The sequence below is a fragment of the Accipiter gentilis genome, chromosome 19 (assembly GCF_929443795.1).
Source record: "Accipiter gentilis chromosome 19, bAccGen1.1, whole genome shotgun sequence".
Classification (NCBI taxonomy): Eukaryota; Metazoa; Chordata; class Aves; order Accipitriformes; family Accipitridae; genus Astur; species Astur gentilis.
This window is the reverse complement of record NC_064898.1, coordinates 18,038,012-18,052,166: the sequence shown is the minus strand read 5'-3', so window position 1 is coordinate 18,052,166 and position 14,155 is coordinate 18,038,012. Positions and strand designations below refer to the sequence as shown.

The window sequence follows — 14,155 nt, the reverse complement described above, 5'->3', positions numbered from 1 at the left end:
ATCTGTTAGGGCCTCAGGGTTTTTTATGTTAAAAAAGTGTGTATGCACACACATATATAGTTATGTATATGTGCATGTATGCGTGCATGCGTACATATTATACACTCACACACATGTAAAAATATAATTCAAAACTGGTGTGCTTGTGTGTGTGTGTGTGTGTATAGTGTTCTCCCTTTCTGTTTTGTTAAATATATAGTGACTAGTTAGTATATATATTTTATTTTTAATTAAAAATTTAATAAGTAATTTTGACATGAAACTTCACAGTACAGTTTTTATCTCTTGATCAACTATTTCCTGTTTTCTCTCTCTGTCACAGGGTGAAAGAATGATGTGATGGAGGTGAATATGGGCCACTGGTCAGGCTCACGGCTACCTCTGTCATGCCTTGCCCTTCTGATTGTCAAGCTCCTGGCCTCCATTTGCCAGGTAGCTCACGGGACCACCCTGCTTGGCTTTCACTTTACACATTCCACTTACAATGCTACGGTGTACGAGAATTCTGCAGCCAGGACCTATGTCAACAGTCAAACGAGGATGGGCATTACCTTGGCTGACCTTTCATGGGATATCAAGTACCGGATAGTGTCTGGTGATGACGAGGGCTTTTTTAAAGCAGAGGAGGTCATTATTGCTGACTTTTGCTTCCTAAGAATAAGGACTAAAGGGGGGAATTCTGCTATATTGAACAGAGAAATCCAGGACAACTATTTATTGATGGTGAAAGGATCTGTCAGAGGGGAGGACTTGGAAGCATGGACAAAAGTGAACATCCAGGTTTTGGATATGAATGACTTAAGACCTTTGTTTTCACCAACCACGTACTCTGTCACGATAGCGGAAAGCACTCCTTTAAGGACTAGCATTGCACAAGTGACCGCAACAGATGCGGATATTGGGTCCAATGGTGAATTTTATTATTACTTCAAAAACAAAGTTGATCTCTTCTCAGTTCATCCTACAAGTGGTGTTATCTCCTTAAGTGGCCGCTTAAACTACGATGAAAAAAACAGATACGATCTTGAGATTTTGGCTGTGGACCGTGGGATGAAGCTTTACGGAAACAATGGCGTAAGCAGCACTGCCAAGCTTTATGTTCACATTGAACGTATAAATGAACATGCCCCAACGATAAATGTAGTAACCCATATTCCCTTCCCATCAGACAAGGAGCCTACCTATGCAGTTGTTAACATTGACGACCTGGATGAAGGAGCCAATGGAGAAATAGAATCTGTTTCTATTGTGGCTGGAGATCCACTAGAACAGTTCTTTCTGACTAAAGAAGGTAAATGGATGAATGAGTACAAAATCAAAGAAAGAAAGCCTATTGATTGGGACAGCTTCCCGTATGGTTATAATCTTACTCTCCAAGCGAAGGACAAAGGATCTCCTCAGAAATTTTCTGCGGTCAAACTGGTCCACATTGCTAGTCCCAAGAAAGAAAGTATCCCCATGAAGTTCGAAAAGGAAGCATATGATTTTTTGATCAGTGAATTTTCACCTCCTGGTGTGGTGGTTGCAGCAGTTAAGCTGATGCCTGAGCCACAGGGTGTGGAATATAGAATATCTCCAAGTGAGGAAGCTGAGTATTTTAAGATCAATCCTAACACAGGCCTTATTACTACTGCTCGTCCTTTGAAAATAGTTGAGAAGGACCTCTATGAATTAGAAGTATATACGAACAAAGGTGGTGATTTAAAAGCACATGTTACTGTCAGGTTAGAAGATGCCAACGATCACACTCCGGAGTTCCAGCAGCCCTCCTACAGTTCGTTCGTCAACGAAAGCGTCCCTGTGGGTTCTAGTGTTTTGGCAGTTTCAGCAGTTGATAAAGATAGGGGGGAAAATGGATACATAACATACAGCATTGCCAGTCTGAACTCGCTACCATTTACAATAAACCAGTTTACAGGTGTCATCAGCACATCTGAAGAACTGGATTTTGAGTCCTCACCAGAAAGCTACAGGTTCATTGTGAGAGCTTCTGACTGGGGTTCTCCCTACCGCCATGAAAGCGAGGTGAATGTCACCATATACATAGGCAATGTCAACGATAACAAACCCCTCTTTGAAAAAGTGGCATGTCAGGGAGTGATTTCTTCTGATTTTCCTGTTGGTGGTCACATCACTGCTGTTTCTGCAATAGACATAGATGAGTTAGAGCTTGTGAAGTACAAAATAATCTCTGGAAATGAACTTGGCATTTTTTATTTAAATCCTGACTCTGGTGTCCTGCAACTTAAAAAATCTCTAATTAATTCTGGCATAAAGAACAGCAATTTTGGCCTTAAGATAACGGCAACTGATGGAGAGAACTTTGCTGATGCTATGTTTGTTAATATTTCGGTAGTTCATGGGAAAGTGTCTTCAAAGACCTTTAGCTGTAGAGAAACTAGAGTCGCTCAAAAGCTAGCAGAAAAATTACTCAAAAAGGCAAAAGCAAATGTGAAGCTGAATTTGGAAGATGGTTTTCTCGATTTTTATTCGGTGAACAGGCAGGCACCACATTTTGACAAATCCTTCCCTACTGATGTAAAGGTTTCAGAGGATCTGCCAGTTGGTGCTACCATCCTGAGGATAAAAGCCTATGATGCAGACTCAGGCTTTAATGGAAGAGTACTTTACACAATTTCTGATGGTAATGTAGATAGTTGTTTCAACATTGACATGGAGACGGGGGTGCTTAATGTTCTTATGCCCTTGGACCGTGAAAAAGCAGAGCTCTATCTCCTTAATATTACCATTTATGATTTAGGTAATCCACAGAAATCTGCATGGAGACTGTTGACTGTCACTGTGGAGGATGCAAATGATAACAAGCCTGTTTTTTTACAGGACAGTTACTCAGTTAATATTTTAGAAAGTACAAGTCTTGGTACAGAGATTATTCAGGTAGAAGCCAGAGATAAAGACCTAGGATCTAATGGTGAAGTGACTTACTCAGTACTGACAGACACCCAGCAATTTGCTATCAACAGTTCCACAGGAATGGTGTATGTGGCCGATCAACTAGACCGGGAATCAAAAGCAAACTACACTCTGAAGATCGAGGCTAGGGACAAAGCAGAGAGTGGCCATCAGCAGTTTTCCATTGTGCCTCTGAAGGTTTTTTTGGATGATGTCAATGATTGCTCTCCAGCCTTTATACCATCCAGCTACAACGTGAAGGTCCTTGAGGACCTGCCAGTTGGCACTGTCATAGCTTGGTTGGAAACTCACGATCCAGATCTCGGCTTGGGAGGCCAAGTCCGTTACTCTCTGGTGAACGATTACAATGGGCGGTTTGAGATAGACAAAGCGAGCGGTGCCATCCGCTTGAACAAAGAGCTCGATTACGAGAAGCAGCAGTTCTACAACCTGACTGTGCGCGCAAAGGACAAGGGGCGCCCGGTTTCCCTCTCTTCGGTTTCTTTTGTGGAAGTTGAAGTGGTGGATGTTAATGAAAATCTCTATACCCCCTATTTTCCTGACTTTGCTGTCATTGGATCTGTAAAGGAAAACTCCCGCATTGGTACAAGTGTTTTGCAAGTTGTTGCTCGAGACGAGGACTCTGGAAGGGATGGAGAGATCCAGTATTCCATCAGGGATGGCAGTGGCCTGGGGAGATTCAGCATAGATGAAGAAACCGGTGAGTTGTGTTTCTAATTTCCTTTTCCCTTCATAGACGCTTTTGCAAAAGCAAAGCTTAGGTATAATTAATTTCTACCCTTAACAAGAAGTTCAGTTCTTCTTAACAGGCAAGATAAAATTATAAATAAGGATTTTCCAGGCACAGCAATGACATGATTTAATTACCTGGTTACATTCATCACTCTGTGAGTGTGAAATAATACACATTCCTTTTCAGCAGCTATGTGATGACTCCATTTAGAAAGCAGTGATAGTTATGGAATGACTCACTTCCAGTCATGTATTATCTGTTGATTGTTGTAAATTACTCAGGTCACCTCCACAGAGTCACAACACTCATGACCTTGAATGCAGTGTTAAACCCAATGAAAGGAAATAAGGAGCATGAAACAAGAATTATTTCACCCTAAAACCTGTTTCTGGTCTTGTTCTTACTGTTGTTGGGAGTCATTTTTCATGGGAGTTAGCAGTCTGGAATGATACGCCGTTCTGTATAATACACTTACTTGTAGCACACTGTTCCTCAGTGTTGGCATGCTTGTGTAAAAGGTAGAAATGCGGGGGAAGATGCTTAACTGTAAACCAGCTGTGCTAGCTTTCCTTTGGTGGCAGTATTATTATGAACATTGATGTTAGAAGACAGTATTAACAGAGTGAAGATTTTCAAGATGTTGAACTTCACTAGCACTTCACCCTATTGGAAAATGTGGAAAATACGAAGTATAAAAGGCTATCTAGTGAAACAGTTAACAAACTGGCTGTTTAAATATCTGATAGCTGTTGGGAGTAATGGTGCAGCTGTGGTACGAGAAGTAGTGAAGAAATTAGAAAATATTAGTCAACAGTTTCAGAAATTATATTAAATATGTTAGGTCTGTGGGTTTACTGTGGTTTAAGCAGACTTTGTCTTTTTCTAAAGATTTTAATTGAGAATGTGGTATTAAAACATAAGATTAAAATGTATGTTTTTGGCAAATTCAAACTGTTTAATCAAATGTCAACTTTCTAAACTGAACGTTATGAAAAACAGACATTACAAATGCTGTGGATCGCGTCTGAGCATAAGCAGTGAAAAATATTTTTATTCTATTTGTGCTATAGTCTCTGCTGCAGCTGTGCACTGACGATACAGTCCAAACCTTGTGTCCAGAAACATCAAACTTGAGTGTCAGAAGTCAAGAGGGCACCTACTCTAATTTCCAGAAACATTAAGATCTCACGTATCCTACAGTGCTAATTGCAGTTGAAGGCATTCAGTCGACATTATGGAGGCAGTTGAATGTGAATTTCAATTTTAAGTTCCTGCATTTGAAAATTTTGGCCTACCTCCTTATTCTGTAGCATCAACTTCAGCTAAACAGGTTCTTTATAAAGCAATGGGAGATTGGTCCAAATGCTGCAGTGTTGCTCTGGAAATCTCAGGATTCAACATTTATTGAACTGAAAGGAATTAGTAGGGACACTACGTTAGTGCATGCCACTCATTAATAAATCAAACAGGTTTTTTACCCTGTGCCTAGACTAGGAGGGGCAATAGCCTATAATAAATTTGGGCCCCATTCAGTAAAGCACAAATCATGTTTTCACATGTATTTTATCATGTACTCAATATTCCACATTAAACATACTTAGTTTCTTTCCAGAATTGAAATCTGCAGGGGGGCAAAACCCCACAACCCCCCAGACTTTAAAAGTTGCAAATATTTGTCTGCCTTTCACACTTTCACAAGTATTTTCATGAAAATAAACCAAGCTGTGTTGTTTCTCTAAACTGTTCCAGAAAAACACCTGATAATCCAGCAGATCAAAAGATTTTTGGATTCTTCTTCTTTCTGTTTTCCCAACTGTTCAATACAATTTAAGTCTTCTTGAAACCAACTTGGAGAACACTTGGGTGCATAGCTGCAGCCAGGGGGATGTGGAGAGCAAGGGTTCAGGAGTTACTCTGAGTTGCACTGTTGTAACCCGAGTGCAGAATTTGACCTGCTATGTCAAATAGGACACAACATTAATACTCTGCTATTGAACTGGTGGCAACTTAAATGCTGCTGAATGATGAATCAGCTTTCTAGCTGTAGAAAAGAGCTCAAGTCACATATTGAATTAATTTACAAAGAGATAGCTGTTTATTTACTTTCAGCACAGTTAATTTGTCACTTTTAAACTGACCGACTCTATTGGCTTATGCACCGTCTCTCCTGAAATTTGTGAAGGTAAGCAGGAGCGTGAAGTACAACAAATCAATAATTTTGGCTGCTGCCTTAATGAAAAGAAGACTGCAGTATCCATTATAATCATTAGGATATAAACTGGGCCAAATTCATCCTGATATGTGAGCAGGCTGGACTCCAAGCAAGTTTGTGCTTTCAGCAAAATTCTTCTCTAGTGCATTATTTTTATTCTTCTGCAATATTCCATCTCAATGGTGTCACCCCATGTGCTGAGGGAGGTGTGCCTGTGTTCCCCGAGGCACATCGATACCGAGGAGGGGAACGAGGAGGAGCTGGCCTGCACGGTGGATCCACACCGCACCACGCTGCCGCACGCTTGTTGGCACGGTGGCTTTGTTCCTGTTCCCCTATAGATGTATACAGGTGCATTTAGGTGCATCTAACTCCACTGAGCTTGACCTGGCTTTTGGTGTGGGTTCCACAGCAGGCTGTTCTCCATTCAGGTCTGAACAGTGGTTTGTGGTCAGCGAGCTTGGGAGTCTCCTCCATATTGGCCAATATGGATCTCTCTGCGTAGGGTAGATGTGCAAACCTTGGTGCTACTGCAGTTTGATAAGAGATGTGCCGTGGGGCACATCTGGGATTTCCTTCCCACAGTGCTGCTCTTTGCCTTGTGTTGCAAAGGATCAATTTTGAGGGTTATTGTTGTTGTGTTACAGCATTCACTGCTAAATACTCTAGTTCATATGTGGTAGTAACCAGAAGCATAGTGAGTGTTTGCCAGCTAGAAGTATTTGATGGAGTGAAATTTTACATGTATTTGGTCCCACAGCCTTGTGAATCACTTACAAATTTGTCTCAGTGGATTTACTTTCCTTTTCCAGGAGGCAGAGCTGGTACAAATTTGTAAATCAATAAAACCTCCTCAAGTGGAAGGCAGCAGTTCCTGACCTCTTCCAACTCCATCCCTGGTTTCCCACTAGTAACTTAGCCAGCAGACTATATTTCTCATGGGTTTACAACTCAGCTTATGATTCATAGCTAAAAAAATGGTTTAAGACTTTTCTAGAGGTTAAAAAAAAAAAAAAAAGAACTTTTTTTTTTAGATAAAGAACTCTTACTTGTTGATTCTCTGCCTCAATGGAGATTGAGTTTGTCACCAGCCTAGGTGTACAGTTGAAACTCATTGATTTTCTGTCTTCGTTGACCTATTTATTGACTGTTGGTATAAATGTCACAAGCTTGCAATTTAAGATCCCTGCACTGAGGGACATGTAATGTGATCCTGCCATTTATGGAGTCTCTTTTTCCTTCTGTCTCCTGTTCAGAACTGCTTTTATTTTTGCATCTCTCTCATTCTCTTGGACTCGAGAGATGTAATCTATATGATGAATTATGGTCATCTACAGTCAGAACTAGTCACTCCAGGCTTTCCTCATAGTCAACAGAGAGAAATGGGCAATTGAGAAACATGATTCTTTTTACCCTAAAGTAAAAATATGAAGTAAGTTGGATGAATCATGCTCTAAAAATGTGTGAAGGTCCTTGTATGACTAGCTCAGAGGTAGAGGTCTACATTAAACACCTTGCCTTGGTCAGATGTAATCCATCCCTGTTAACTGTACACCAACTGTAAACAAGAATATATGCTGTCAGATTTACATGCTAAGTAGATTGTGATGACTCCTCTCTACCAGACTCATGTTTTTAGCCTAATTTCAGGGAATTGTCTCTCAATATGGAACCCACACGTAAATGCACTGCTAGAAATAAAAAGTGGAAAGGTTTTATGAGTATAGGGGATGAGATTTATGCAACTAATATTTTACAATTTTTCATTTTCTGAGAACACAGTGCTAGACAGAGCATCCCATCCTCTTTTCTATCTGTAGAAAGTCATCAAGATCTGATGCTTTGATCTTATTTGTGGAAGTGGGTGGTAACTTGCCCCTTATGCAGCTCAGGGGCCATGGAGAAGCTCGAGCCATTTCATCATCTCTAGTACTGCTCCCTGCCTGGTGTGTTCCTCCACACTTCTCACCAGTCTGCTAACTGCAGTTCCTTAGAAGAGAACTGTGTAAAAACCCCTCTATATTTCCAGTTTGTTGTAACACAAAATGAGCAGAGATCTGTTAAAGATTTTTGTGGGATGACAGTGTGCTCTGAGTTTTCATCACAGCGATAGCTCTACTCTTCTGGAAATGGTCTCTGTCGGAGGTCCTCTACTGCCTTCTTAAAAACCTGGATTTTCACAGCTCTGGTATGTACACCCTCATAGTGCTGACACCACAGCAAGTGGTGTATTTTTGCTGTCTCTGGAGCTGGTGGTGAGTCCAACAAATGCATATGGGTTTATGGTACCACCTACCTTGGGTGACTGAATACCATCTAACTGCACCTCTTTTCTGGCTGCAGTGGGGACTTGGACAACTAGCAAGACTTCCTGACTTCTCAAAAGGTTGAGTTAGATGAGATCACTCCTAGCCTAAACGCTGACGTCTTCCTTCTCATTTTTTAATGATTTGTGGTTCAGCTAAACAGCATTTTTGACTCAAGCTCTGCTTTTTAGTCTGGCATGTGTTTCTACTCTGTGCACAGTTGATGTAACAGCCTGGCACTCGAAGAGTTTCTATATTTACCCGTACGCTACCCGTGCATGTACTAGTAATAGCAAATGAACAAAGTGAGTTCTAAAGGCGCAGAGAGACTAGACACACTCAGCATCTCCTGCTGCAGAGAATTCTGTAGGCTTGATCAGAGTTGGTGTGGCAGTGCCCTGGGATGCAAGGAATGACTAACTCCACTGCATGGGTGGGAAAACTGAAGGCATAAGTCTTTTGCTGCTTCTCAGGAAAGGACTGAAACATCTTCTTAAGTCCCATTGAAACTGAACACAGGGATAAAATAGTGGTATTAACGAAATGCTTAGGGGATCTTTAATGTTCTTGCAAAGCCCATAAGCATGGACTTAAGCAACACTTTCAAAACTTACTAACCTCATTTCCTAAGGTTACTCAGCAGTCTGAGTCCCCTGATTTTCATTGGGACTTTAAATTTAGGCATTAGCTGGCACTAATTTCTTCCACCGCTGTAGAGGCCCTCTGATAAGAACACAATCTGGAGGTGACCCTGTTAAGTGGTTATCTTTAGGTACTTTCAGCCCTGAAATTCAAATGAATTAGCCAAGCCTGTCTTTCACAGCACCGAAATCTTGAAGATACTATTAAATGGAGGTGGAGTTCAAATTATTACAGACTCCATGGATTTATTTATGGTGCTAAGGATAGCAGTCTGATCTTCTGTTCTGATATCTTTTAAGGTACCTCAAGAGTGATAGAAATTCCTGACAAACTGTGGCTAGAGTCTAAAAAGAAGCCAGTCGGTGTTGGAAAACCCTGATCATGGCTTCAAATGACTAATAATGGAAACTAGAAACACCAGATGATATAGTTTACAATAAACCAGACCTGCCTGCACTGTAATATCTATTTGGCAGAAGGGAATAAATTTATTGCTTCAGACTCCTTGCATCTTGTTGCTGTTTTCTAAAATAGTTTTCGGTTATTGTGTATGCAAGTTGAAGGATACTTTCATTTATTACAGTTTGAGTGGTCCGATAAATATTTATGATGGACCATTACTAGCACTTCCTTGAAACAAAATCAAGTAAAAATGAAAATGTTTTGTGATATGTGATTTTTTTTTCCCCTTGCTTGTTTAATTTTATGAAAGCGTGTAGGAACTAGTGGGTGAATTGGGGCAGACTCACTGGCAGAACTGAATTCGTTGTAGAGTTTTGAGTCATTCATATTACAGATGTTCTTCGTTTTCCTGGTGAGTGTAGACAAATTTCATTGCCCTGAGCCACTTAATTATCCTAGGCTTCTGAAACCAGTTTTCAAAGTAACTTAAGGCCATACAACAAGAGAAGTGTGAGTGAGCGTTGCTGGGAAAGAGCAGGAATGGGGGATGCTCATGGGGGAGGCACCTGCAGCAGCCACTCGGGACTGGAGATCGTCGGTCCTCAGCCCGGCCATGCTGGCTCTCCTGAGCAGCCTCTCTGGGAAGGAGCGAGCCAGACGGATCACAGAGCGTGGTCCTGGCCAAAATCTGGTCTGTCATCCTGTATCTGTGTGAGGCATGAATAAAGCATTCCTGGGAGCAGCTATTTCTGAGTCTACGGTACTGCATTATCGTTGTTCTGTGAATTATCTCTGGCAGCTTTTAATAGTGCAAGCTTTCCTTCATTTATGATTTCCAATTTTAGGAAAGTAATTGTTCACATTTTTCTTTTTCTTTAAAATTGGTTGGGGTGGAAAACCAAGGTTTTTGGATAAATTCTCTGTCTGTGTGTTTATAATTTCCCTCTCATTTGTAGCTGTAAATTAGTAAAGGAACAAGGCTTGTCTTGCTTTCACTGGAGTGAATTTGTTTAACTTTTAATTTAGTAATATGAACCCTAAAACAACGCATCAGTTTACAAAAATATTTACTTTAAAGGGCCCTTAGTATCATTCTGACATAGTTTCAAATTTTCCTAAGTGAGGCCAGTCGTGCAGAATTGTTCCATTCAAGCTGTTCAGCTGTCTTGGCTTTATACCCCATAAAACAGCTCACGATGTACTATTTTTATAGCTAGCTGTAATTTGCATGTTTTCCCTTCTTTGGAAAATGTTTAGAGAATCTCCTTTATTATTCAGGGTGCTTCTGATGATAGGACATTTCGTCTCAGTCTCCAAGTAATTTATTTATTAATAAAGAAATGTGGAGTTTGTATTCCCTCCTGTCACCTTTATCACCCTTGAGATTTGTTTCCAAGAGTATTTTGTATTATTGTGTCTTCTGTTATTCTCTCCCTTAGTGTGTAAGCCCAGAAGTGACTCTGACATTATCCTGTGCATCACTGTCCATTAAATTATACCCAGGTGCTCCTGCAGGAAGCTTATGCCCAAAGTGCCGGCGATGGCACCACGCCACAAGGTAATCAGTTAGATGATACTAGAGGAAAATTGACTTCTAGTGTCTGGTGTTCAGTCTGAGCATCTGAGCACCAGCTTTATCCTGGCATCACTTCAGACCATGATCTGCCTTCCCATGTGATCAATGCATGATAGTTCAGAGGAAACTGGAGAAAAATCTATTTCAGCTCTTCCAAGGCACCAGTGGAAACCTAGGGGCATTGAGAAGTGATGTTGTTAATACAAAATTGCAAGCTTATGAGCATGTGGAGGTCAACAGGAGCAGTCCTGTCCTCCTGGGACGTACAGAGGAGGATGTTTCAACAGTGCCTAAGGTTATGTGGAGCCACTTTGGTGTACTGCCTAATCCTTTCCTGAAACAAGTCCAGGAGAGCGGACTCACCAGTGGCCAATAAAATCGCGGACGCATCCTGCCATCTGACCCTTAGAGCAGGTTGCGTGGCTTTTCAGGGAGCAGTAGAACTGGACAGAGTTAATCAGGAATTTGTGGGACTGGTTTGGAGCAGAGAGAGGAGGTAACACTGGTCTGATCAGAAATATATGTCCACGTGTCTGTTCCTCTGCTTCATAGGCAGGCTCCAGGATTTACCTTGGAAGCTGGATTAAAGGGTACTTTTTACGAAGCTGTTTGCAATTCAAGGACTACAAGTAATGATGAATCAGGCACTTGCTTGGAAGGCTCTTCCAATCTTTCATTGCTCTCATTGCTAAAAAATTGTCTCATATTTTAAGGCTGTTTGGCTAATTTCAGTGTTAAAAGTCTTGGAACATGTTATGTCTTTGCCAGCAAAATAAAAATAAAATAAAATCATCCTTCCACTGTCAGATCTCTTTCTATTCATACGTACGTGTTTACCTGAAAATAGATGTTTGGAGATGAGCTTCTATAGCTCACGGAACAGATTCTTTTAATCCATAGTCTGCTGTTTAATGTAAATATCTTTATTACATTTTATACACTCATGGTGTCTTATTAGCATTGAAGTGTTGCCAGTAAGAAATAACTGAGAGAAAGCCAAGCGGAGTGCATGCGGGGAGGGAGTTTTCTTCGCAGTTGGTTTGCATTAGGCGTTCGCACTAATACATTTTTGTGTTTCTCAAAGTTAAGTTGTCCCCTGGCATTGACCTGATCATTTGGTCTGGGGCTAATGAAAAAGGGGTAGATCTGTTCAGTTGTGGTTAGGAGTTTGTCACCTCTTTCTCTTTTTCTGGGGATGTTTTGAGGACAGCTCTGCAGGCTCTGCGCCTCCAGTGTTTTGCAGAGCGTGGGGCAGGGACGTGGGGTGGGAAGCTGCGCAGTCTCTCGCTGGGCCCTGGGCTACCCTCCCTGGCGTTGTAATTAGACGACGTGGGGCTCAAGTTGGACACGTAACACGGGGCAGCGTTCATCTCGTATGGCTTCACTCCCCTGGTTAAATGTCTCACGTAGGTTGGACGTGAATGTGGTGCTCAGCTAAGGGGAGGCGAGTCCTACCCCAGGTGGTGAAAGGCGGTCTGGTGAGTCCTGCCGGTGCTACCTGCCCTCTGCTCGGGCAAGGGTTGCTGCAGTGTACCGTGGGAGTGGGAAGTACGTGAAGATGTAGGACTGTGCTTGGTTTCCTCTGTGCTCTCTGCATCGAGGGAATGAGAAAGAAAATGGGGAGCATGGGTCTGCAGGGAGCTGTGGTACCCTCCAGCGCATCCCCCATTTAAATGACTGGGGACATCAGGGCATGTGGAGCTTGCCTGCCCCTCCACTTAGACGCATATGTTGATTTTTTGCTCTTTTGATACCTGTACCATGTCCTGAAGATACTAACCTTTGTAGCCAGCTATGTCTCAACTTTGCAGCTGTTCCCCACTGGTGACAGTCTGGTTACCACAAACCCACCTTGAGAGGGAGCCAGCCTGAAGCTGCTTCTTTTGGGAAATGCTTCTCAGTTGCTTTGATGATATTCTCATCTTGGAGTCGAGCAAAATGTGTTCACGGTACAAGTGGCGGTTCTCCAAGGTGACGGACTGGAGAGGTGTGCAGCTCTGGGGCTAAGGAGATGCTGAGGTTTGGGTCTGGCTCCAGCTAGGTGGCTGCTTTTGCTAGTGAAAATCAGTTGCTAGTTATAAACCTGAGCTTGTGGCTACTAGCACTGATGAATAATCATCCTAGCAACTATAAGGAATGAAATTAAACTTTCCTGCTTTAATTTATGTCAGGACTAATTATGAAGAAGTGTTTACACTGCTCTGAGAGTTTTCTGATTGTATGTGGTTTCAGTAGCTCTCTGCTTCCACAATATGATGGCTAGATCTGCCTGTCTTTCACAACTGAAGTCTTTGGTTTTTCCATTTTACTAAAATTTGCATAGCAAATTCATTTCTGATTTTGGATCACTGCAGCCCATAATGAATTATATGCATAATTATTTGGGGATTTTTCCTCTTCATTTGAAAGTTTTACTGAGAACTTGTGCTCTGGAAATGTAACTTTACTCATAGGTCATTAAAAATAGTTTTGCTTCTCACCACTGGTTCAGTTTATAAGGTAAAGATTTTGCAAAAAGAAAAAAACAGACCCGAACTGTGAATCAGTTAAATTTTTAATAACTTTTTTTTTTTTCCCAAAAGCTTTATTTTTATGAGAGAATAACTATGGGATTTAATTAAATTTGCCAGAATACTTCACAGTCCCAGAACACCTTTCATCTAAAGTACACAAATTATTTTTCACATTTTAATGAAGGAAGCTCTTTGATGTACAACGTTTATGTAGTTTCCCATTTTACTGAAAGGGTGTGAGAGGTGTAGATAAGTTAATAGTTTGATTCTTTTTCTGTGGGCGGGGGGGAATGACAATGTAGAAATTCATTAAAAACAGCAGGAACTTGAGGTGTTCACCATCTCTGTGATGAAGCTGTACTTGCCCATAGCATACAGTGGTGGATGGGACAGTTTTTTGTCACTCCTGGCATGTCTTTCCATGCGAAACCACCCTTCCTATGCTATACAGGATCTTGGAGCTGGTTTTAAAAGGGCTGGGTTTTATTGTTTCTTCTTGAGATGGTCTTTAAGGATGAACTGGTTGGTGCTGCACTACTTCTGTTGGCTATACTAGGTGGGGTTCATTACGTCGCCTTAATTATCCTTAAGCAGTAACTCTTAGGTGATGGCAGACCGCAGTCCAAGCCATTGTCAGTGATTAATGCAGCTTCCTCTGGGATGATAACCTTGTATTTTGCTGTTGGGGGGAGAGCACTGGATAGTGGCAAGCACCAGAAGCGTGACCCGATCCAGGGATGGCTGGAGTCCTGGGCTGCCCGCGGCAGCTCTCAGGGCTGCCTGCAGCTGGAGGGGGACTGGAGCGAAACCTCAGCAGGAATTTGGGGCCGATTATTC

General features: G+C 41.7%; 1 protein-coding gene across 8 annotated transcripts in view; it reads left to right on the top strand.

Moving 5' to 3' along the window:
• Nucleotides 1-331: 331 nt before the first annotated feature.
• Nucleotides 332-14,155, top strand: part of FAT3 (FAT atypical cadherin 3) — a 327,577-nt gene continuing 313,753 nt past the window's right edge. For all 8 annotated transcript variants that reach the window (XM_049823603.1, XM_049823600.1, XM_049823602.1 and 5 more), the window contains exon 1: nucleotides 332-3,634. In XM_049823603.1, coding sequence (XP_049679560.1) covers nucleotides 340-3,634 — 3,295 coding nt within the window. In that variant the 5' untranslated portion in view covers nucleotides 332-339. The remainder of the gene's footprint in view (nucleotides 3,635-14,155) is intronic.